This window comes from Electrona antarctica (assembly GCF_951216825.1).
Source record: "Electrona antarctica genome assembly, chromosome: 13".
Classification (NCBI taxonomy): domain Eukaryota; kingdom Metazoa; phylum Chordata; class Actinopteri; order Myctophiformes; family Myctophidae; genus Electrona; species Electrona antarctica.
Genome location: NC_136794.1, coordinates 20,308,447 through 20,330,618, shown reverse-complemented (window position 1 = coordinate 20,330,618; position 22,172 = coordinate 20,308,447). Strand labels below are relative to the sequence as shown.

Below are 22,172 nucleotides of genomic sequence, written 5' to 3'. Positions count from 1 at the left end.
TGGAGTGAGAATGCTTGCCATTGCGATTCCAAAACTAGTCAGTGTTTGAAATCATTCCGGTAATTACCGCCATACAGGTGGTAAGCGGGCCGACAATAACCGCAGTAACACATATCCCATACCGCCCCAGCCCTAATCTGTATATCGTTTTGTTATCTTTGCAGATGCTTGGATGAAGATGCAGTTGAGGAGAAACCAGAGGTGCCCATGTTGTTTCGAGATGTTCCGTCCCTTCTCATCATCTTCGTCTTGACCATGCCAGAGCCGCTACGAAAAGGTGCCTTTCTAATGTCTCTTCCCACCTGAGAGTGTTTCTCAGTGGCTGCTCTGCAGTGACAGTCCATTATCTGGCCTAATCGTGACTGAATGTCCGGAAGGAGACATTTTCAAGTCCCTTTTCTGTGCTCCTGACTGTTGCCTTTTATTCAGCCACATTGATCACGGTGACATGGCCTTGGTGATGGACTGCCCCTCCTCCACTACCCTTCATCTCCAGCTGGGCACTTATCACTGACATTTCCTCCAACTCTGCCCTTTTGCTGCTAAAGAAAACAACCAACGCCCCTTTCAGCCCAACAGCAGCAATCAAGTTTAATGGGTGCAGTGTCACAGCAAGCTGATCGTTTGGTTGATGACTGACGGCAGGGACACATTGGCCACAACATTATCTTTTTTGTTGGAGGATTCACTGAAACAGAGTTTTAGTACTTAGCTTTACTCTTTTTCAACCAGAGGTTGTTGAAGAGTTACGGATCTGTATCTCTGAGAGTTAGTATTTTGTGGTGTAGATTGGGGTCCCAGATATGGAAATTGAGTGTTTGAAAGTATAAAAGTTGAGAATCACTACTATAGAGGTGATGCCTCCCTTGCCCTTCAGCCTCTGTTGAGGAAAACGGTAGTCGGCCTCTTATTACCTTTGGGGTGGGCTTTGTATCTTTTTCTATTCCAAATTGATTGAGCCAAAGCAAGCATCATTACTGCACTCATTGTGAGAGAGAGAGAATTGATTTTCTTGCTTTTCTCTTTTTTGCACACCAGCATGAGAGATGCGTGTGAATGAACTCCATTACTGAAGCACAGGGCACAGCAATGGAGGTCAAAAAACCAATATGGTTGTTTTTTTGTCCTTTTCTTTATATATGGAGAAGGACAGGTGGTACTGGTGGGTGTACCTCTCCTCTAAACAGCCGTGTGTGTTATTACTGTGCTGACACTGATCACAATGACCGCCGCAGTGGAGCTGTCGGACACACGCCTCCTGTGTGGAAGGGCAAATAATTGCACTCTTTGTTGCTCCTTTCAAATCTAAACTAAGACCTTGTTCAGATTGCATTTTCCCACCTGAAGCATTCTGCTAATTACCCGCCTGCTGTTAGATGAAGCTTTCAAAGCAACAGACCAGAACATGCGTAGCTCTGTAGGAGGAATCCAATAGATTATCCTCATTTCAGTGAATGGCTTTTAGCCTCTTTGTAATCTTATTGCACTGACTCAAGTGGGTCATTACATTTCTAAAATTATTATGTTAAATAAATATAGATATCTTATTATCTTCCTCAAGTGTTCCACTTTCCTTTATGTTTCCACCTGCTGTGTGTCTTATAACCGTTATCCTTCCCTCTGTTTGCGTAGAACATTTCATCTGTGTGGTGAGGATGCTGTATAACCTGCAGTACGCTCAAGGCCTGGCAGCTCTCTCAGCCAAGTTCAGCCCAGAAGAGAGGCAGGCATGGAGCACATCTGGAACCCTCAAGAAGGTAAAAGTGTCGAATCTCATCAATGCGACACCATTGACTCAAATAATGGTGTTTAGTCCAGCTCGTAAATTCCACATTATGACACTGCGTAATCCAAGGACTACCTCCACCATGTATTCCATTCTTAATTACGTTCAGAGCCTCTGTCATGTGGGACATAATGTTCTTGAAGGGTCTTTACTTACACAAATACAGCTGTTTCCCCAGAGCTATTGTTCCCTATACGGAATTCACAACCATCCATGGTAAATCACAGTGTATAACTTATTATTGAGATGAATTAAGTTCCTGCTTCCTACTAGGTTCATTTGTGGTTTCCACAGGATGCAATATCGATCTTCATTATCTGGAGAAGTGTGATTGTTGAGTGTAGCATTAATTGGCCATCCGTCTTCAGTCTATTAAATCTGTATTAGTGAGAGGCTGGCTTGAATGTCAATAGACAAATAGCTGAAACCTTCCCCCTAGGGTTTTTTCCATCTACAATAGGGTGAATATGTCTACTACAATGTCATGAACAATGGTGCACTCACTCACAAGCAGCCACTTTAGACGCATCTGAAATCCTCAGAGGTAACTGCATGCATATATGGATGGATGCCATTGTATTTAAATTGAAGTTGATAAAAAAAAAGATGCAAAGTCTGAGCAAAGATCAGAGCCCAGAGGAAAGAAATCCATAGACATTAAATTCCCCCTCTATAAATCTATGACGGAGGACGGCAGGCAAGATAAGGCAGCCGCTGTTTTATATTCTACCACCTTCAATTTGATAAATGCTGCCAGCTTTTCCTCCATATAAAATATTAGTCAAACCAGTTGAGTTTTTTATCAGAACACACATTCAGTAATGTCTCTGCTGCTTATCAGCAGGTCAGATATTTTATAGTAAGAAAATAACTATTGCATCCTCTGTGCTTATTCTGCATAAGTTATTATATTCCTCTGTGCAGCACATTTCAAGGATTAGGAAAACACAGAGGCAGACATTTGATTGTAGAGGTGACTTTACTATATCAGGATCTTTTTGTGTTTTCTGTTACCCACCAACACAGTTTTGTATTCTGTAATTTACTCTACTATTCGTAACTTTTACATTTTCCAAACTTTCTGATGTTCTGTCCCAGAATGCTGCCAACGCTGAGAAGTCTTTCGAAGTCCTGCTTGGCCATGTTATCACCGAGCTCTCCAAGGACAGGAGTGTCTACAAGGTGAACGCTGAAGAATCATCCATGGTGAGACACAAAAATGACAACCGTTTCACATCAACGTCGCCTGTCATTTGCTCCCAGCTCTTTCACTTGCCGCATCCTTCTTTTCCCTTATTTTTTCCCTTATTTTTTCTCTTGTGTGATGAATTGCACATTAACCCTGAGAAACAATGGTGCGATATATCTGAAGGAGAGATATACATCACCCCATTATCAGCCAGCTGTTGAGCGGTTATTGATGAAGCGTAAACCACTGTGCTCCTTTCCCCAGCTGAGCTCCAGTGTGTGGTCTCCACAGTCCATAGAGTTCAGCCTCCAGCAGTTCTGCCTGCCATTCCTCCGCATCGCTTCCCTCCTGCAGCACCACCTCTATGGAGACAACCTGGCTGGCTGTCTGGTACGTCTGCATGTGTTGTCATAACCACTTAACCAGACCTATTTTGGTCAACGTTTTTGTTTATTTTTAAATCTGTGTTGTTCATGCCCTCACTGTTTTGCCTGATTCACTGCCTTTTTTGTTATTTTAATGTTTTATGTTTTTGCTATTTTAATGTTATTTTGTTTTTTCTTTACTTTTTGCTCTGTAAAGCACTTTGAGCTGAATTTCATGTCGTGAAAAGTGCTATATAAATAATAGTATAATTATTATTACTAGAGCGGTGACCTTTGGGTATTGGCCTACTTGGAACGATGCATTTCATGAATAACAGTATGAAATATCCACTGTAAAATTGCATTGTGGTTGGACAGGCATTACAATTGTACCCATATGGTAGTGAAACATTTTGAAAGTAAAAATTAGATTGTTGAACCTCAATCAAAGAAGTGAAATAAGACCACGGTCAGAGGGAACTCACACATGCATTTGTTGGGTGAATGTTTGTAATCTCAGGAGGAAGAGGAGTTCTCATCCCTGGCAGTGTGTCTGGAGCTCCTGGCCCTGGCTCCCCAGCCATCCAACCCCATGTACAGTGCCTCATGTCTGGAGTGGCCAGTCAGCGCCTTTGACTTGATCACTCATTGGTGTGCCGAGGTCACAGAGCTCAAGGAGTCCCAGGTTGAACAATCACTGGTAAGTAGATTAATGTAAAAACAGGGTGAAAGTAGACCAGGACAGAGGCCATGGAAGTGTACTGGGCCTGGGAATGTTATGGAACTTGTTGATCAATGTTTCACAGCAATTGGTCAAATCAGATTTGAGGCTCCGTCTTGATCACGTGACTATAGAGAACAGAGATGTGTACCGATTTGTGGCGTTTGGCCAAAATCTGTAGGAGTAATATAAATAAATGTGTGCCGCAAAAATCATCCTCCTGGTGGCGCTATATAACAGGGTAATGTGAATGATTTGGGGCTGTGCACAGTATCACAGAAATCATTCCAACTGTGCCGGAGATTAGCTGCTCACAGAAAGTTGGACAGACGCACACACAGACGGATGGACCGGGGCGAAAACATAGTTTCAGCCATGTCTTCGGCCTGGTGGAGACAATAACGTGAAATGACTCCTTTTTATAAAATGTTGCCTTGTGTTTCAGTCGCCTCAGTTTCCCCCAATGGCATGTTGATAGCCTCATGGCAGTTTAGAGCAGGTGGTGTGTCCATCATTTTGACAACTTGGAGTGTCTTGCATGACAAAGTTTTTGTGAGTGACCACATGCTTCTAAACGGGGGACATTATTTACTATCGAATCCTAGAACTAGAGGACAGGATAAAGAGCATTTAGAAGTCATAGAAGTTTTATGATTTATTATAGTGAAACTATCTCCCCCCCCCCCTCCCCCCCATGCAACATAAAGGTATTTTCAAATGGATGTGTTTTCCTTTGCTTCCCCAGACGTTTTTGGTTCCAGGTCCTCTGTGGTCAGCCCCCCGTCTCCTCCAGCTACCTGACAATTACAATATCATCTTCCAGTACTATCACAGGAAGTCCTGCACTGCCTGCAAAAAGGTGCCAAAGGACCCTGCTCTCTGTCTCGTCTGTGGCGCCTTTGTTTGCCTCAAAGGGCTGTGCTGCAAGCAGCAGGGCATCTGTGAATGTGTTCTGGTGAGTTTCCCATCTTAACTCATTCACTGACATTTTTTGTTTTTTTGAATTTCCTCTGTTTGTTTTAACTCAGTAGTCACATAATACAATTCTAAGCTACCCTTAGTAGTGGAAATGATGTTTCTCTCATATTTCACCCCCTCCAGCACTCCCAACACTGTGGCGCAGCCACAGGCATCTTCCTACTGATAAATGCCTCGGTCATCATCATCATCCGTGGCCATCGCTTCTGCCTGTGGGGTTCTGTTTACCTAGATGCCCATGGCGAGGAGGATCGTGATCTACGGTACATGAATTATATATCTTAAGCACAATGCAAAATGCATGTTGTATGTTATCAACAAAACCGTTACTCACTAGCTTTGTACAATTGATGGTTTTGAAACTCTTTGTTTAACCCCTTAAACCCTGTTGTATGTAAAATAGCTGATCTACAAGCTTACAGTGCGTTGCATTGCGAAATGTGAGCTTGTAGATTGAATTGCAGAATGTTTGCAGAATGTTGGCCTATTTTCACCTATGTTTGCCTATTGTGATATGCCCAAATAGGGACACTGGTGTTCATGTGATTTAAAAGAAAAGACAGAGCTCTTTAACATATTTCCTTCTTTCCTTTTTTTCTAGCCGTGGCAAGCCTCTGTTCTTATGTGAAGAGAGGTATCGGGTGTTGGAGCAACAGTGGGTTTCTCACACCTTTGACCACATCAATAAGCGCTGGGGACCTCATTATAATGGACTCTAAACTCTCCCAAAGCCCACAAAAAGAATCCACGAACCCAAGTGGGGAAATAAAAAATTCTGGCTTATGTGTTCACCTATATGAAACATTTGGGAATCTAAAAATGTGATATACACAAACATGCAGTGAGGGTGTTGCTGCCACAGCCTTGGTTTATGTCAAGTTTGGTGTACAATCATGCCTAAAGACTAACACGCGTGTGTGTGTGTGCGTGCGTGTGTGTGTGTGTGTTTATTTAAGTGATTTAACTGTGTGGTTTTCAACAGGGAGAAATGGAATCTGAAAAGTTGGAAGTGAAAGCACAACTTTGCCCAGAAAGAGGAGAGGTTTGCAAAAGGCTATTTAAGCCTGTAACACTTGTTTGGCTCTCATAGTTGAGTAAAAATCCACCCTCAGTTTGACTTTTTATTTTCTCCAACATTTATAATGCATATCCCTCATTTATTGGAAATTGCTATGCTGTGCTGGCGTGAGTTTCAAACTCCCGAAGTGAGTGTAGCAGAGTTATTGCAATGTGCACTCTTGTTTGTAGATGTAATGTTAGGCAGGACAAGTCCACTCATCAACACTAGAGTTTTATTGCAGACTAGCAAAGCTCTTTTTATGGGTCTAGTTGCAATCCATCCTCAGGAATTTTTTTTCTCTTTTTGCTGTTTAAAATACAAAGTTTTAGATATTTAAATAAATGCTGCTGCTCATTGTTAAACGAATTGATTTTACCTTTTGTGAAGACTTTTTTTTTCTATGGCATTTTGCTTTGAGTTTATAGTTGATGGCTGGGAATGTTGACTCGAGCTCACTTTAATGTCCTGGCATGCAGTCATCTCTTTATTACTCATTATGATCCAGTCCTGCCCTCCATCGAGCCACTTTCAGGTCCGGTTGAATATTGACTTAAAAATCTAAAATGCATTTGTTGTCATGGCTCCCTATGTGCCCCTTATCCTCATATAGGCTACATATTCAATTAGTATTGTTTCTGTTTTCTGGGGAAACGGACATCAAAATATTCTCAGATGTAAAAAGAAAGATATGCTGAGAGTAAATTGCTCATACTCCAAAATACACTAAATTGTTCAAAATCATAATCCTGCTGTCAGAAGAAAATACCTAGGCTTTTGCCTGGCAAAGGTTTGAGTAAAATGCATTTAAACTGAATAGTTACCCTTATCTCCACTACAAGTTTGCCAAATCATGGCCACATCCCAACATTGGACAAAATTACCAGGCATCAGTATCCATTACATAAGTGGTGCATGGCATGCTTATGCCATCATTTTTCAAGTGTCTTAGGTCCTTAATCTTTTGATTTATAATCTTATCCCTAGCAAAAAGGACACTTACCCAGCTATGCCTGCAAGATTAATGCTGGTGATATCTCTGGTTTTGAATTGCTAGTCACCAACATGCTTCAATGAGGAATCTTTGAGGAGAGGTTTAAACACTTGAATTAGTTCCTCTTGAATTCATGCACGCTGTTTCCATTTTCTCTTGAGTTTACCTCCACTTTGTAGTACTTACTTTGTACATGACCGAAACTGAACAGCCAACGAGTAAAGGGTGTAAATTGTAACTGACAGCTCTAGTGTTCTCCTGTATGAATGAAAAGAGAGAATACAGTACATTACTGTAGGTGCTGACTCAAACTTTCTGAGTTTGATCAGAAAGTATGACTTGGACATATAATGCAAAATGTAACATATGTGAATAAAATATAAACACACAGATATAATGTTCATTTTCATTTTTCCTGCCGGAGGCTCTTTTACATCTTAATAATATGCTTTCTCTAGCCTCATACATGTATTTACGCATTGACATTTAAGGGTGATTTCCTTTCCTGTCATAATCTCCAAGGAGGCTGACTGTCAGCATTACAGGGTTGTTTATTTCAGCTGACTGAGCATGAATAAATGACAGTTGAGTATTTCAGTTCTTTCAAGTTCAGGCTGTACTTTCATGAATCCTCCTTTCAATGACCCAGCCCATACTGGGATTCTTTTTCTCTCTCACTGTGGCCACAAGGGGACTCGTATGACCGTAGTAAAAATGCATTGGGGAAATACTATGATTGCTTAGAGGGAGAATGTGACATTAAATATTACTGGTTTATATTAATTTCTACTAAATGGAGCACAAGAATTAAACTGAATTTCACAATAAATTAACTAAACGGTTTGTTGTAACATTTACAAAATATAGCCTATACTGTACATTAGCCTAGCCTATGTGAAGTTAAAATGTAGATGTTTATTCAAAATAAGGGAAATGTAGTTTTATTAGTTGTTGAGCATCAACCACATAGGCTACTTTTCCCTGAGTGTGTGGTGGACCCTAGCTACTACGTCGATTGACGCTTTAAATGCCAGGCTAGGCTCATAGGTTTTATTTAAAAAAAAAATGTATCTATTTTGACATTTGCATTTTTGCGAGAGAGTAAAAGTCATATAAAATCCATCTATGATCATTGATAGACGGTCTTGGACCAAGGCTATAGTTGAGACGTGAATTGGCAACTAGATTCATTTTTATCAGTTTAGTTATCTAAAAGGAAAGTGTGTTGTCTTTGCCTGTAGAATAATTTCTGGAAGACAGAAGAGAATGTGCAACATTGTGTGTGTGGGTGCTAAGTGGGTTAAAGTTTCATAAACAATGGAGGCCTTCGAGGTAATGACCAGTGGGCGCCACAAAGCCTTTCATGCCTAATTAGTGGAAATTGTGAGGCATGTAGGCACATAGCTCCAGTCCAAACTGAATGTTAAGGCGGACAGAAAAAGTCCAATGTTTTGAAATGTTGGTGTTATGGCAACACTTGAACGAGCATCGCTGAACACATGTCCAACTTCGAATTTGAGCAGTTTATTCCGGACACAGGTAAGCAGGTGGATGGATAGGCCTACTTGATGCTTAACGCAATAAACTATACTCGGGCCAAGGCCACATAAAGCGATATAATGTTGTCTTTATAACTACTGCAGTGAAGTCAATCTCTTTGCTCATGAGGGTATTGCTTCCTCTTTGTAGAAGGACGCGCAGGTATACCTATCACATTACTGTTAATTATTCAATTCCTTCACTCGGGAAAGAGACAAATCAGTTCGGAATGGATATGTGGCTATGGACGGTAAGGAAGCTGTAATGTTTTAACAGTAGCACCTAACATACTGTAACATGCCGATGGGGCAGGCTATCTCTACGTACAGTACGATGGACGAAGGACAACTACGGCTCAAGATGTTTGCTTGCATTCATGTATAGGCTGGATGACTTAATTGTTCTTTAATGCTAGTTTTATTTCATTTTTCTTCTATTCTCAGGTAGAAATGGAAACACGGATGCAGCAGAGACTGGCTACAGTGGGTAGGAGACTTTACTCATCTAAGCTTGGCATAGGCCTACCGCAATGGATATAGTAGAGATTATTGTTTGGGCAACCTGTTAATGGCTCGGTAATACTGTGTGTGTGTGTGTGTGTGTGTGTGTGTGTGTGTATAGAGTAGGCCTATAGAGACTGTCCCTCAATTTGAACCAGCTAGGCAAATTGGCAAGTTGAACTATATATGACCTCGTCTGAATCATGTTATAGTTCAGACTCGATGTCATATAGTTTGCGGTCAGTGTAGAAGTATAGGGCTTGGGACTGTGGGACATTTTATATTAGGCTATCTCATAGTTCTTCTGAGGGTAACAGGTACGGTCGCCCCTTTTCCATCTCGCCCCACTATACTCTACCTAGCTGTAAATAACAATATTGTTGGTGATTGTATAAAAGGTATTATCATATTCATTTATCATTGTTAAGTTCACTCTGTATATCCACGGGCATAATAGCATGATGATGCCATTACACAACATGGGCTACATGGAAGACATATGTTTAATACAACGAAATTAACTGCTAGAAGGTCCTAAATTAACTTAATTAAGCAGTCACCTCTGTCTCATGTTATTCTTTCTTAATTTTACAGAGTATAGAGGTCGACTACTATACAATCAAATAAATCTGTAGGCTATACACGATTCAGATTTCAGAGTGATTCAGATTAGAGAGTTGGTAAAGGGGCGAGTCATCTTGTATTCCTTCTGAGACTACATTCAGTATAGGGCAGGCTACTGCATCTGACATTAGCCCTGTAACATGATTGTCAGAGGACTGTCATATGAATCATTGGCTAGTCTGACATGTACAATAGTATTTGAAAAGTCACGTGAATCTGTATAACAGACAATACAACACATATAACATTACAGTAATACTGTGACCAAAATACATTGATGTAAAAATGCATTGTGTAAGTTAGCTGCATTGGCTACTTCAATTTGACCACTGATTAGTTTATACAGTGGTGCCCATCGGGCACTGGCCTACTTGGAACGATGCCAGTTGGAGATGAATGCCCCACCCAGTTATTATGTCTGTCCCTTATATGCCCATATATGGAGTTCTTTGTCAGGCATGCCCAAATATGGAGTCTATGCAGATGTCAGAACAGGCAAGCTCCATATATGGAGATATAGGGGTGATCAGGTCCAGAGCCCTTGCAGAGGCTTTTGTGCTGGTTCTGGACAACCGGCTATCCGACGGACTCGACACCGGGCACTGCACTCCCTGTGGGGGTGTGGAACGCGTATATCGCATTTGAAGTCGGTGGGGCGAACGGTTCTCGATTTACGTGGATTACAGACCTACGTACACAGCCACATGTGTACGATTGTACGTACGTACACACAGAGACTTGGTGCATTTATAGATAGACTAGACTGGTGCCCGGCTGTGGAGCACAGAGTCGGTAACGATGGAAGTTGGCGATCCATGCCCATTACCCCACCAGGCTATGCAATACTCGTTGTACCCATGTCAGAGTACCCGTTCCACCCATCTGTCCCTTTTATGCCCATATTATATGGAGATTTCTGTATCTATCTCTCTGTGTCCCTTTATTCCTATATATGGATTTCTGTGTCAGGCATGCCCAAATATGAAGTGTTGTGATGTCAGAACAGGCCAGCTCCATATATGAAGATATGGCAGGATATACCATGGCTATAGGGGTGATCAGGTCCAGAGCCCGGGCAGAGGCTTTTGTGCTGGTTCTGGACAACGGTGTATTCGACGGACTCGACACCGGGCAGTGCACTCCCTGTGGTGGTGTGGAACACGGGTGTTGAATTTAAAGTCGGTGGGGCGAACGGTTCTAGAGTTACGTGGATTACAGACGTACGTACACACGTACAGTACGTACAGAGACTTGGTGCAGATAGATGGCTTTAACCAAAACCCCAAGGCACACTTGAGCTCCCTCTAGTCTACACCCATGCAGTGCAGTAGCCTATCTGAAGTGAATCCTATTCATTTAGAAGCAGTTTACTGATGCACAGGATCTGACATTACTATCCCCCGTAAATATAAGGTGAGGTGTCTAGAGACCTCCAGAAGGATCACCAGTGGATATTGGCTCCCTATAACTCAACACACAGGGTGCCAACATGTTTCAGTGTATTATTACAGCTCAATCACAGATACAATAGAGAGACACAATGTCTCACAATAGGTCTGTTTTTACGATTAAATATTCCTTATCTCGGATGGGGTTTAGATAGGATTTAGTTTTTACTCAATACCCCAAAGGGAGAAGAGTTTTTCCTGTATACATGGCAGAATATGGTGAGAAATTAGATGGTAGTGTGGAAAGTTGTGTAAATTCTATACAGTAGCATTCACATATCATGTATATTATTATAATTTACTATACATGGTATCAGGGGAAATGCTGATATAAAATGTGTATTCAAAGTTCAGTTTATTATGCATGAATGCACACACTTCTACTAGCTCTGTGTACATTCCTTGTTTTGTGCCCACCAGTATTCTTTAGTCAGCCAGGGTGAGAACAAGGACGCGATGCTTCAGTGCTGGATGGTGGCTGCTGGAGGTTTACGGCAAAGCCCACTCGTATCCCCTTAGCGTGGGGATTATGGTTGAGAGTATTTCTTAACCAAAGACTGACCCCTGGGCTTAACCGTTGGAGTTACTGTAAGGCTTTCCCTTGAGTGTGTGTGTGTGTATAAGAGAGAGTAGTTAGATGGAAGCAGAAAATTAGATTACTAACTTACACTTTTTCCACAATGCTCTCATGACAAAGAAAGCCTCTGTGTTGCAACTGGACTCATAATGGAAGAGTATTACCATGTCTGCACATAAATGTAAATTGACTATGAAGATTTATTATTTGCTAATTTGCTAAAGGAGCACTTCTATACCGGTAATTATACTTTACTTTACTGTTGGGCTGTTTTGGGCTTTTTGAGTGGTGCAACCACTCCTATAGACAGCTATGTGTGTCCCTGGCTTGCTGGCTGGCTGGCTGGCTGGCTGTGTCCGAGCACGAAAATAGCTTTTGGTTGGTTTTCTCCACCAAGTGTCACTGTTGCGCAGCATAACACACACACTCACAGTACAGTGACAGTACAGTACAGTAGAGGGACCCCCTGGGGACCCCACACGGTCGGTAACTCTGTCATTTCTCAACCATTTCGGACGTGGGGCGGCTCGCCGGAACCGGGCCGGTACCCTGGGCGCGTTCCTGTGGGTCTGGAACTTCCGGGGAACCCCACATGGAGTTGCACCACTCACTTCACACTTCCTATTTAGATAGGAGAGAAAGACATAAAGGAAAGAGTAGTGAGGAGTAAGGAGTTGCAAGCAACACAGATCTCTGGCTAGAATTGTGAAACAATGTGGTCAATGCATGTCCTGGGCCAGTATCGCTGTGGGTCCAGCAAGCACATTTGTATTATATTGTCTTGCAGATGACCGTACATTGACCAGCACTGGCTATTGTCCCTGTAGGATGGAAACCTTGTATGTCTACAACTGATAGTTTTCAGGAACAAGTCAACCTGTGATCCAATGGATCCAGTGTAGTTGTTATTAAGATTTTGTTTATTAATTTAATTGTTTAATAATTATATAACCCACAACTTTATACCCGGCCTCCCTATTTTTGGGCACATTTAAAAATATTTGATCTAAACCGTAAACAGAGAAAATACCACATGTGACCACAGATAAGCTATTTTCACTACTATTGTGTGCCAGTGTCATATGACAAATTATAAAATAGGCCATTAATTCATGAAAGAACAAAAGAGTGGATTATTGAGATACATGGTTTTGGCCCTACAGTGATGATATTGGACTGCAAATAGAACAATGTGTTTTTGACTACACATGGTAGACAAAAGGTAACCAGAGCATCTCCATCAAACAGCAGCATTGTTCTACTGTTCTAAGCCGAAATTCTTCTGGTCATTTAAAGAATTGAAGGTTTTCTCTTTCCATGAAGACCGAATTCTCGTATGACATTTCGCTGTTAAAAAATGTGTTAAAACATGTGAAAAGCACCAAGGTACACAGAGGGATACAGGATACAGGTGACATCAAAGCTCTCTGGAGATACAAGCCTATAGTTCAGTGCGACTGCTCTTCACATTGTTGGATCCCTTGGGTTTGGAACTCATGGCAACGTAGCATCTAGTGTAGTGTTTTTGCTTCTGGGTGTAACATTGTTTTGTTTTCAGCCATAGCCATTCAGCATTTAGATGACATCCAACAGATTGTTTCACATGTTGCTGTAGTTTTACACTGTTAAATTGTTAAATAATCAAATTCATCAAATGGTTACTCCTAACTTTATAATCCATAATCTTAAATTAATTTGTAGATTAGTGAAGCCTACTGTGGGATAATCATTAAAAAAACAATCATCGCTCGGATATTATGGCATAACATATTGACAGCAAATATACCTATTTGAGTGGCATAGCGACAGATGTCAAAGGTTGTCTGGACTCAGTCATGGGTGAAATGTAATAACAGTTGTAAATATATACGCCTTTATTTACAAAGGGGAGACTGGCAGGAGTCCTATGACGAAGTAACTCTCATGCACTTCCTGGTTACCAGGCATGCAACCTGAGATCCTTCATATCAGCGACCATTATGAGTGGATACATCTGCCACCTTAATATTTATAAGTAGATCACGTTGCAGAACGCTTCTGACTGAATAATTAATCACCTTTAATTAGCATGGTTTGGTACGGCACATTTAGTTGAGAGGGGTAGATGGAAACATTTTCACAGACAGTGACACGGGATCACGAGTCAGAAACAGGTATGTGTGACTTATGGTTCTATGATCTAGATGGTTTAGATTCTAAACCATCACAAATAATGTTCTCGGTATAGCATTTTGGAGCATAAAGTTTAACAGAATAAATCAGTGTAGTGTAAAGAATATGGATGAGGTTGCTAATAGTTGGCATGAAATGTACTGGCAATGACACTATTCACGGTATTTTCTAGTTAACATATACCGGTAAATAATTTCAATTTAATTTCATCAAGGTCAAAGATTAGGAGGATTGCTGATAATTTGGAGATGGATTAATGACTGTTTTATAGTGACTGTTGAAATCCCTTTTTATTTTCATTACTGTTTTGGAAAGAAATGATGTATAGGCATATTACTGCAAGTCTTAACTGTATCATCAACAACTTCAGTAAGCTTAATAAACCACGCTATTGTGTTTTTGAGACTTGACCCTTCGTTTGTAATGGCAGGAGAAAGTTGATATTGTAGAGTGGGTATCTGATGTTGCTGCTCACTATCACAGATAGACAGCTGCTTGAGAGCAATATGAGCCTACTGTTACAAAAGTTGGTGATGCTACCTTGACAACAGGTGTCTAGCAAGGTACTCAAAGTACTGTTTAGATACTGTATATACCACAGAGCTTTAGAAAACCGAATGACGTTGATACATTGTGAGGAAATAGGTCTTAAATCTTGTTCATTATCAAGGTATGTGATGCACTCTTGTCTCTTATTCACTGGCATTTGGAAGGGGCAATTAATCCCAGAATGCTCATCGATTGTATTTACTATAAAAGTAATCTGGACACATATATATTTAGCCTAGGTGGTTCTTTTAAACAAGCGTGCTGTTGAAGAAAGCTATTTGTCCTCATGCTGTTATTTCCTGCCTCGAAGGACACTCTGAAGGACGTCAGCTCTATCTTTGTGCTGCATGTTTGAAAGTCCCAATAGAATAGATTGTGGTATATCTGTATAGCCTTAAGCCATCACTCAACCTGCTTGCACAACAATTCATAAATCTATCTTCACAGGTGTCTTTAGAGCACCCTTAAGGGTTAAACATCACTCACATTTTCTCATATCAATCTGCCGAGTCTCCCAAACGTGGCTCCCCATCCACAATGACCCCCTCAGGGTCATACATGTGATACATGGCAAGAACACTCACACTACACTTGAATCGATCATGTTTATTTGGAATAGCTGTCTGTTTTAAAAAAAATGTCAATATGATTTCCTAATGTATCATGTTATTCGAGTCACATCCAACTGTTGTGACACATCTTGCCTTGCACCGCTGATCTTACATGTGGATGGTTTACGCTGACATTTCCGCCAGACCTAAGGGATGATTTATGCTAGGCCTTTGTGCCGATGCTAATCATTAATCCTCTTGTGTGTGTTATTATGTGATACGTGGACATTTTTAACATCTTTTGAGCGATGAAGTCCTGATTTTGCCAATGGCAGGCATAACTGAATGGGTAGAGAGGCCGTCTGGGAATCTGAATTTTGCCTGATTGACCCTATGCGTGCCCAGTGTATGTGTCGGACGCTGTATTAATTGCATCCACTGCTCTTAGGATGCATGGATACATTTTCAAGTGTACCCCAAGAACAACTAAAGTGGTGCCTCATTTATTTTTATTTTTATCGTTTCACAAAACATTCTAAGATAGAAATTGTTTCTGTGTTTAGTATTGGTGAGGTGGTTCACTGATCATTCAGGACAGTACCCATCGAGTTAATCTCTGCCAAATCCAATTGATCTTGAAGAGATTGCGCGTCTTAGTGGACTGTGACTGTGGACTGTCCCGGTGTAGACACTCTCTGTATGGTGGTAGTGTATGTAAACAAGGCAATCTTTGTTGTTATTGGTGCTGTTTTATAATGATCACTCAAGACTTTAGTTGTAAGTAAGTAATTTGTGTGAGACCGCCTTATGAATCAGAAGACAATGGCAATGTAAGTAACGTCATTCTTCAGCCATCTGCTTTATTTATCTTTCACCTCTGCTGATGTAAACCCATGCGGCTCCTTTGGCTAATAAAGTTATATCACTGCGCTCAATCTATAGGCTTATGGAAATGTACTCTGTCTGAATAATGCTCATGCAGTTGCATGTACAGTAAACAGTCCATACCTTTTAATGGCTGCCACTGTGTTAATAAAGGCTGTATTCATACAGTAGGTGTTGCAAGGCTGAGCTGTGTTTAAAAGAAATAGAAAAAAATTATCTTTTCCTTGATTAGGCAGCTATAGTGTTGTGCAAGGATTAGCATTCCGTTATATTAATTAGCGAATCCGCTAATGTAGCATTCCGTTAGTTTCTCTATTATTGTTGCACACAGACATTTTTCATGCCTGAGGGTTCATTTCAGAGGAAACAACATTTTGGACTATTCACAGAGAGAGTTGGAATTCAGATACTATAAATGTTCATTATCTTGTATGTTTTAATACTCACTTGTAATTTTGTCCTATTAAGGCATTTTCATTTTGTTTATTGTCTGTCTGGCAGAAACCATTTATGTCCAAAACCGTAATACTGTGTTCCAATGGATCTATTGTAGTTATTATTTAGTAACAAGAAAAGAGAGAAAAAAGGAGGGGATCCATAGTAAATCAAAGAGAAATATATAAACTAGAGATGCACTCTGTCGAGGTGCCAACTTGCGCCTTGCACACAAGTAGGCCATACATGGCCTACTTGTGAGTGTGCAAGTACTGCTACTAACCAGTAAGACGGCTGAGGTCGTGTGCACGCATCCGCCTCATTGACGGCAGACTGCTGAAATATACCTAAGACGCCCTGAGGGCGAGAAGCGACCTCGCATCATGCCTGGGTGACGGCAGACTGCTGGGCGAGCGCTGGCGCTTTGGCATGGGGGGTCAGATCAACATGGAATTAATTCTGTATTGGCCATCTAAGGAGCACGTCTTGAGTGTACAGGGTTTGATGAGGTCAGATCAACATATGGAATGTCAGAACAGGTCATCCATACAGTATATGAAGATCTAAAGGTGGTAGCGGGGACATTCTCTTGAGTGTACAGGGTTTGATAAGGGCCCAGGTTGGGCCGGGCCTGTTGAGAACTCTAGTTTTCGCTGGCTGCCGGGCGTGGCTGCACTAATAACTTTGGTGGCAGGCCCGTCTAGAGTTTGAATGGACAGGTGGGCCTGTTGAGAACTCTAGTTTTCGCCGGCTGCCGGGGCACAGCTGCGCTAATAACTTTGGGGCCGGCCCGTCTAGAGTTTGAAATGGACAGGTATAAGTCAAAAGATATATCCATATATGGATATATCCATATATGGAGATCTAATGGTTTGAGATTTGAGGTCAGATGTAGAGTTACTGTCCAATATTGATGACATCAGGGATCTCCATACTGTATATGGGCTTAGCTGCTACAGCAGGTTGCATTTACTATGACATTGGGGACTCCACATCTCCATCCCTGATGATTGTCACATGATGTCATGAGACCTGGGCACCATATATGGTGCCCGACCAACACACTGATGGTGCCCGACACTGACGGGAAATGCACAATTCCATAGTTAACTGATGTTTAATGTCTATTACAACTGCTGTTCTAAATCCTTTAGACCTGTTATTGACCTTATACCAACCTTGAAATATGGTACCACCATTCTTACCCCGACATACAAACATACACGTATACATACTGTACATACCCAGCCGATCACCAAACTTACCTTAGTTACGTCATCAAGAATGGTGGTGCCTTATTGGCCGGTGGACAACACCGTCACACATACATACTTATTGGCCGGTGGACAACACCGTCACACATACATACATATTGGCCGGTGGACAACACCGTCACACATACATACTTATTGGCCAAATACGTTGCCACACGATGCATATCTACACACATACCGTACAATCATACGTATCACATTGTACATCTCAATGTAAATCGCAGCCATTGTTTGTGGGTTGGAGGATGTTTTCCTAGCCAATTAATTGTGATAGTTTTAATAGTGAAACTAGCAGATGTGTGAGCTTGTCAAATCTGCTTTTTTTCACTACATTTGAGCGACAGTCACTGTCATACCCATAATTAGGACATTCATTTGTCAAAGAAAAGTGAAATATGGAGTTACAATGTTTCTGCCTGACACTAACATTACATTATAACCAAACCAAGCACTAATGTGGGATTGTTGTTGTTCTCTATAGGGGGTCTCTGTATGGACTGTACTCGTACAAATCCAATATGATTGGCCTGGAGACACTGGAAGATCCCTCGATGGACTGGGATATAGTGGAAACTATTGGTAAAGGAACCTATGGGACAGTATACAGAGTGATCAATAAGAAGAATGGAAGCCAAGCAGCCGTCAAAGTGCTAGACCCTGTCAATGTAAGTAAGTTAAAAGCGATGTTGTGCTTTGGACCGAACCTTGAGTTGTATAGGAATACCTCTTCATGGTATAATGCCTCATGTATACATAGTCGCGTACTGAAAAAAACAAAACAATAACACATCTACAAGCTCACAATGCATTCTGTGGCTACATGTTCTGAGCTTGTAGATCTGCTATTTTCAGTGCGCAACACCGGAAGGCAACTCGGTATTAATCTTGGTAATGAAAAAATATTGTTGATCTCTTGCTTCTGTGCTCTGTGATCAAACATGCTTTTGTATGGTAAAACATTTAGCTCAATCACACTTTTAGGATGTAAAAGAACAAACTAGATTAACACTGGTGAGTGGTGACCATGCTATTTTTGTTGTGCTAGAGACCTTCCACACAGCACAGAAGTAACGGATATGGATTCCCATAAAGATGTTATGATATTCAGACTACAAAACGCCTGTGGTCTCCGAGGCTATATTCAGACTATATTCAGCTATACAACCAAAGGTTCTACCAAAGTTTAGTATTGCTTTAAAGCACCTTCAGGAATTGTGCATCACTTTCAAGTTTTCTACCTCTTCACCCAAAAAAGTTCAACCCACCTGTGTTGAGGTACAAACAAACCCATTGTGTTTTTCTTTATCATTGCATGGCTCCTGTCAGCATTCCAACCATACAAACAGAGTAAGTTGGCCGTACTGTACATTTTTCCTCCCCCAGTTTCATCTTGACTATCTCAATCCAGTTGTAGTTGTATGAACTGTAATGGTACATGTCAACATCTACCCATTTCATTTACTTCCTGTCATGTTAAATCTCACCCATCCCGACCAGTAACTGCACTGCAAACTCCTGAGTGTTAATTTAACTCTCGGAAGAGATATTGTCAAGACTTGACTCTTGAGTTGACAATATCTCATCTGTGTACCCATACATTTGTCTACGGATGATACGGCCGCTGTCGAGCCTGGTATAGTGGCACCATATTGTGGTGGTAGTGTAAGACTGATCTGAAGCTTGTGTGCGATTGTGTCAGTGGACCAATCCCCATCCTGGCAGCTCTACAGCCCATGCTGCTATGAAGATGAAACTGCCTGTCCTCTCATCCCTCTCCCTGATTAGACTGCTCCCACCATCACTCAGAGACATCTGCGAAGAGAAATTCCATCACTGTGACTGTTTCTCTTCCCTCTGAGATTTAACTCTGATAGAGAGGCAGTTCTAGAAGTAGTTTAAGACCCTGCCTTTTTGTTTACGAGTTCATACCCCAAAGTTTAGTATATACGTATTGCTTTGTTTTCTGCTCTGTTTAGAGATGCAACACCATGGGATCAGTAAGGATCAAGTACACAGTTTTGTGCATTTACTGAGATCCTATATTCTCATATTCCATTTAATTCAACCTAATCGGAATTGAAAATACAATAAATATATACAAAACCATTGTAGTGCATACTCACATACAAGATGCAGGGCCCACAGAGAACATGGGACATGCAATAGACATACTGAAGACTACAAATACATTATCACTCTGCATACAATTCATACTTTAAGCACGGCATCAGACAGCATGTTGCGCTATGAGCAGTAACTGTGTTTAATCTCTCTCAAAGGATGTGGATGAGGAGATAGAGGCAGAATACAACATCCTGAGGTCCCTGTCCAACCATCCTAATGTGGTGAAGTTCTATGGCATGTTCTACAAGACCGACAACCTGTCGGGTGGACAGTTATGGTTGGTGCTGGAGGTGAGCTCATAAACATAACTAAGAAATGTTTTGGACAGTATGCTGAAGATTAATGCAGTCCTGCGGTCTTTGGCACTGGAGGTGAGCTCCTCTTTCCTGACATTTTCTGAGTGAGAGTGTTTAAAGTTATAACAAGTAGGATTTGTCGGTGACTCGGTTGTGATTTCTGTGAACCCAATATTCAAAGTTGGCATTGTGGACTCCCCTTTGGCTTAAACTAAAGGACAGCCAATGAGGAGAAAGTCACGAAAAAAATCGTTACTAGCGCAGCAACTGAATATAGACCACCATTTTTACCAAATACAGACACAGCCTCACACTTCTAGTATGTGATTGAGAAGGATTATGTTTATATGAGACTGTACATGTTTTTTTTTTTAAATCTATTCTACTTCTTATATTGCTTTTAATAGGAATACCCTTAACTAGGGTCCATGTTGTCATCACCACCGTTGAAGACATATTTAATCATGAGTTCATGCAGGGTAAAACTGATGCTTTATGGTTATAGTTTCAAATGTGAAGGAATAGGAAGGCAGGTGCACATAGCCACATTGACAATGCAAAGAGTTCAATTTCAGAACACATAACCACAATGCAAAGAGTTGAATTTCAGATCATTGTAAACATCTCAACATGGGGGGCTATTAATTGTGTTCATCACAATCATCATGTTAAGCAATTTGAAACATTATCAAACATTATACATACTGATGGCTGATAGTTGCTATCCTGGCATCTGCTTTACAGCTTTTCTCACTTTTCAACACTATGTACAGCTTACACAATGTCTTTCATTTGAGCATGGTGCATAGTATGCAATTTTTAAAGATTCCAGAACTGGGAGGCCCCAATGGCTCCCAATGGTGGAATCTCTCTCTCTTGGCCAGATCTTGCCAGTACTGCTATCAAATCAAGGCTTTAAAGTGCTTAAAAATATAACTAAATAAAAGTTTTTATCAAACTCTATGTTGAAAATGTTGCTTATTCACAAGGTAATAGTATATCACATCAGCACGCACATACATGCATCTTAATGCCATCGCAAAGCCAAGAGATGCTTCATAGCTTTTGAAGAGGAAGCCGTGACTCTCATTGGTTCTGTGTGTGGGATTGCTCTCCCCATGAATCATAATCTAGAGTGGTGAGTGATGGACGAATCACTGTTCTCTCTCTCCCCCCCCTCTCTCTGTCTGCCCCCCCCCCCCCCCCCCCTCTCTCAGCTGTGCAACGGCGGCTCCGTCACAGAGCTCATCAAAGGCCTGCTGATGCGAGGCCAGCGTCTGCAGGAGCCTGTTATCTCGTACATCTTATACGGTGCCCTTTTGGTAAGACTGTGCGCTGCAAAGCCGCTATAACGGCGAGGAGGAGGTAGCGTGCATACATGCACAGCAGGTGCTACGGATTTATTTAGGCAGGGATAGTATTCCAGAAAGTAATGGATATTTGTCCCTCTGAGCAGCTGGATGTGTTCTTTTATATTCATGCGGAGCTTGCCCCACTTTGTTTCCAACACACTCACATGATCCTAATCCTAAATGACTAGAAATAGGGTTACCAAAGCATGCTAATGCATCTCAGTGTTTTTTGCCCTTTCTTCTGGGTTGAAAGGGTCTCCAGCATCTTCACAACAACAGGATTATCCATCGTGACGTGAAAGGAAACAACATCCTTCTTACAACGGAGGGAGGAGTCAAAATGGTTGACTTTGGTAATAGCCTTTGTTCTCTACCCTGGGTCAGTTTAGCCAATTGTGATTTTCAGAAATTGACAAATTCACAGTCTTTTTTTCTATGGCTATTACTACATTCATTGACGTTATTTCTTTTGGGAATAGACTATTAATCTAATGGAAATGTCCACATCACATGTAGCATTGTTAGGACAAAGCATTCAACATGAATACAAGCACATGGATGAGTCATTAAATGTTTTTTTCTTTTTCACCACCACATAATTTTGTTTCATGGAGCATAGCTTTAACCCAAGGCTATTATTGCTCATTTAAATTTCATTATTTGATCCTTTGCATATAAAAGGAAAGCTGTTATGGCAAATGACTTTGAGTCACCCCCAGGCATGTTTATGTCCTCTGTGTCGTGGTGTCGAAATGG

General features: G+C 41.2%; 2 protein-coding genes across 5 annotated transcripts in view; both read left to right on the top strand.

The window, feature by feature from the left end:
* Window positions 1-7,476, top strand: part of ubr3 (ubiquitin protein ligase E3 component n-recognin 3) — a 47,541-nt gene extending 40,065 nt beyond the window's left edge. For both annotated transcript variants that reach the window (XM_079517573.1, XM_079517572.1), the window contains 8 exons: window positions 165-277; window positions 1,633-1,757; window positions 2,885-2,992; window positions 3,240-3,365; window positions 3,861-4,040; window positions 4,807-5,016; window positions 5,163-5,302; window positions 5,641-7,476. In XM_079517573.1, the coding sequence (XP_079373699.1) occupies window positions 165-277; window positions 1,633-1,757; window positions 2,885-2,992; window positions 3,240-3,365; window positions 3,861-4,040; window positions 4,807-5,016; window positions 5,163-5,302; window positions 5,641-5,758 (1,120 nt within the window). In that variant the 3' untranslated portion in view covers window positions 5,759-7,476. The remainder of the gene's footprint in view (window positions 1-164; window positions 278-1,632; window positions 1,758-2,884; window positions 2,993-3,239; window positions 3,366-3,860; window positions 4,041-4,806; window positions 5,017-5,162; window positions 5,303-5,640) is intronic.
* A 1,083-nt stretch (window positions 7,477-8,559) lies between these two features.
* The window catches only part of myo3b (myosin IIIB), a gene marked incomplete at its 3' end in the record, with an annotated part of 89,790 nt that continues 76,177 nt past the window's right edge, over window positions 8,560-22,172 (top strand). For 2 of the 3 annotated variants that reach the window (XM_079517875.1, XM_079517877.1), the window contains exons 1-6: window positions 8,560-8,629; window positions 9,073-9,115; window positions 18,126-18,309; window positions 19,924-20,058; window positions 21,282-21,386; window positions 21,670-21,769. In XM_079517875.1, the coding sequence (XP_079374001.1) occupies window positions 8,590-8,629; window positions 9,073-9,115; window positions 18,126-18,309; window positions 19,924-20,058; window positions 21,282-21,386; window positions 21,670-21,769 (607 nt within the window). In that variant the 5' untranslated portion in view covers window positions 8,560-8,589. Of the gene's footprint in view, window positions 8,630-9,072; window positions 9,116-18,125; window positions 18,310-18,970; window positions 18,992-19,923; window positions 20,059-21,281; window positions 21,387-21,669; window positions 21,770-22,172 lie in introns of all 3 variants that reach the window. The other variant, XM_079517874.1, reaches the window with a different exon arrangement.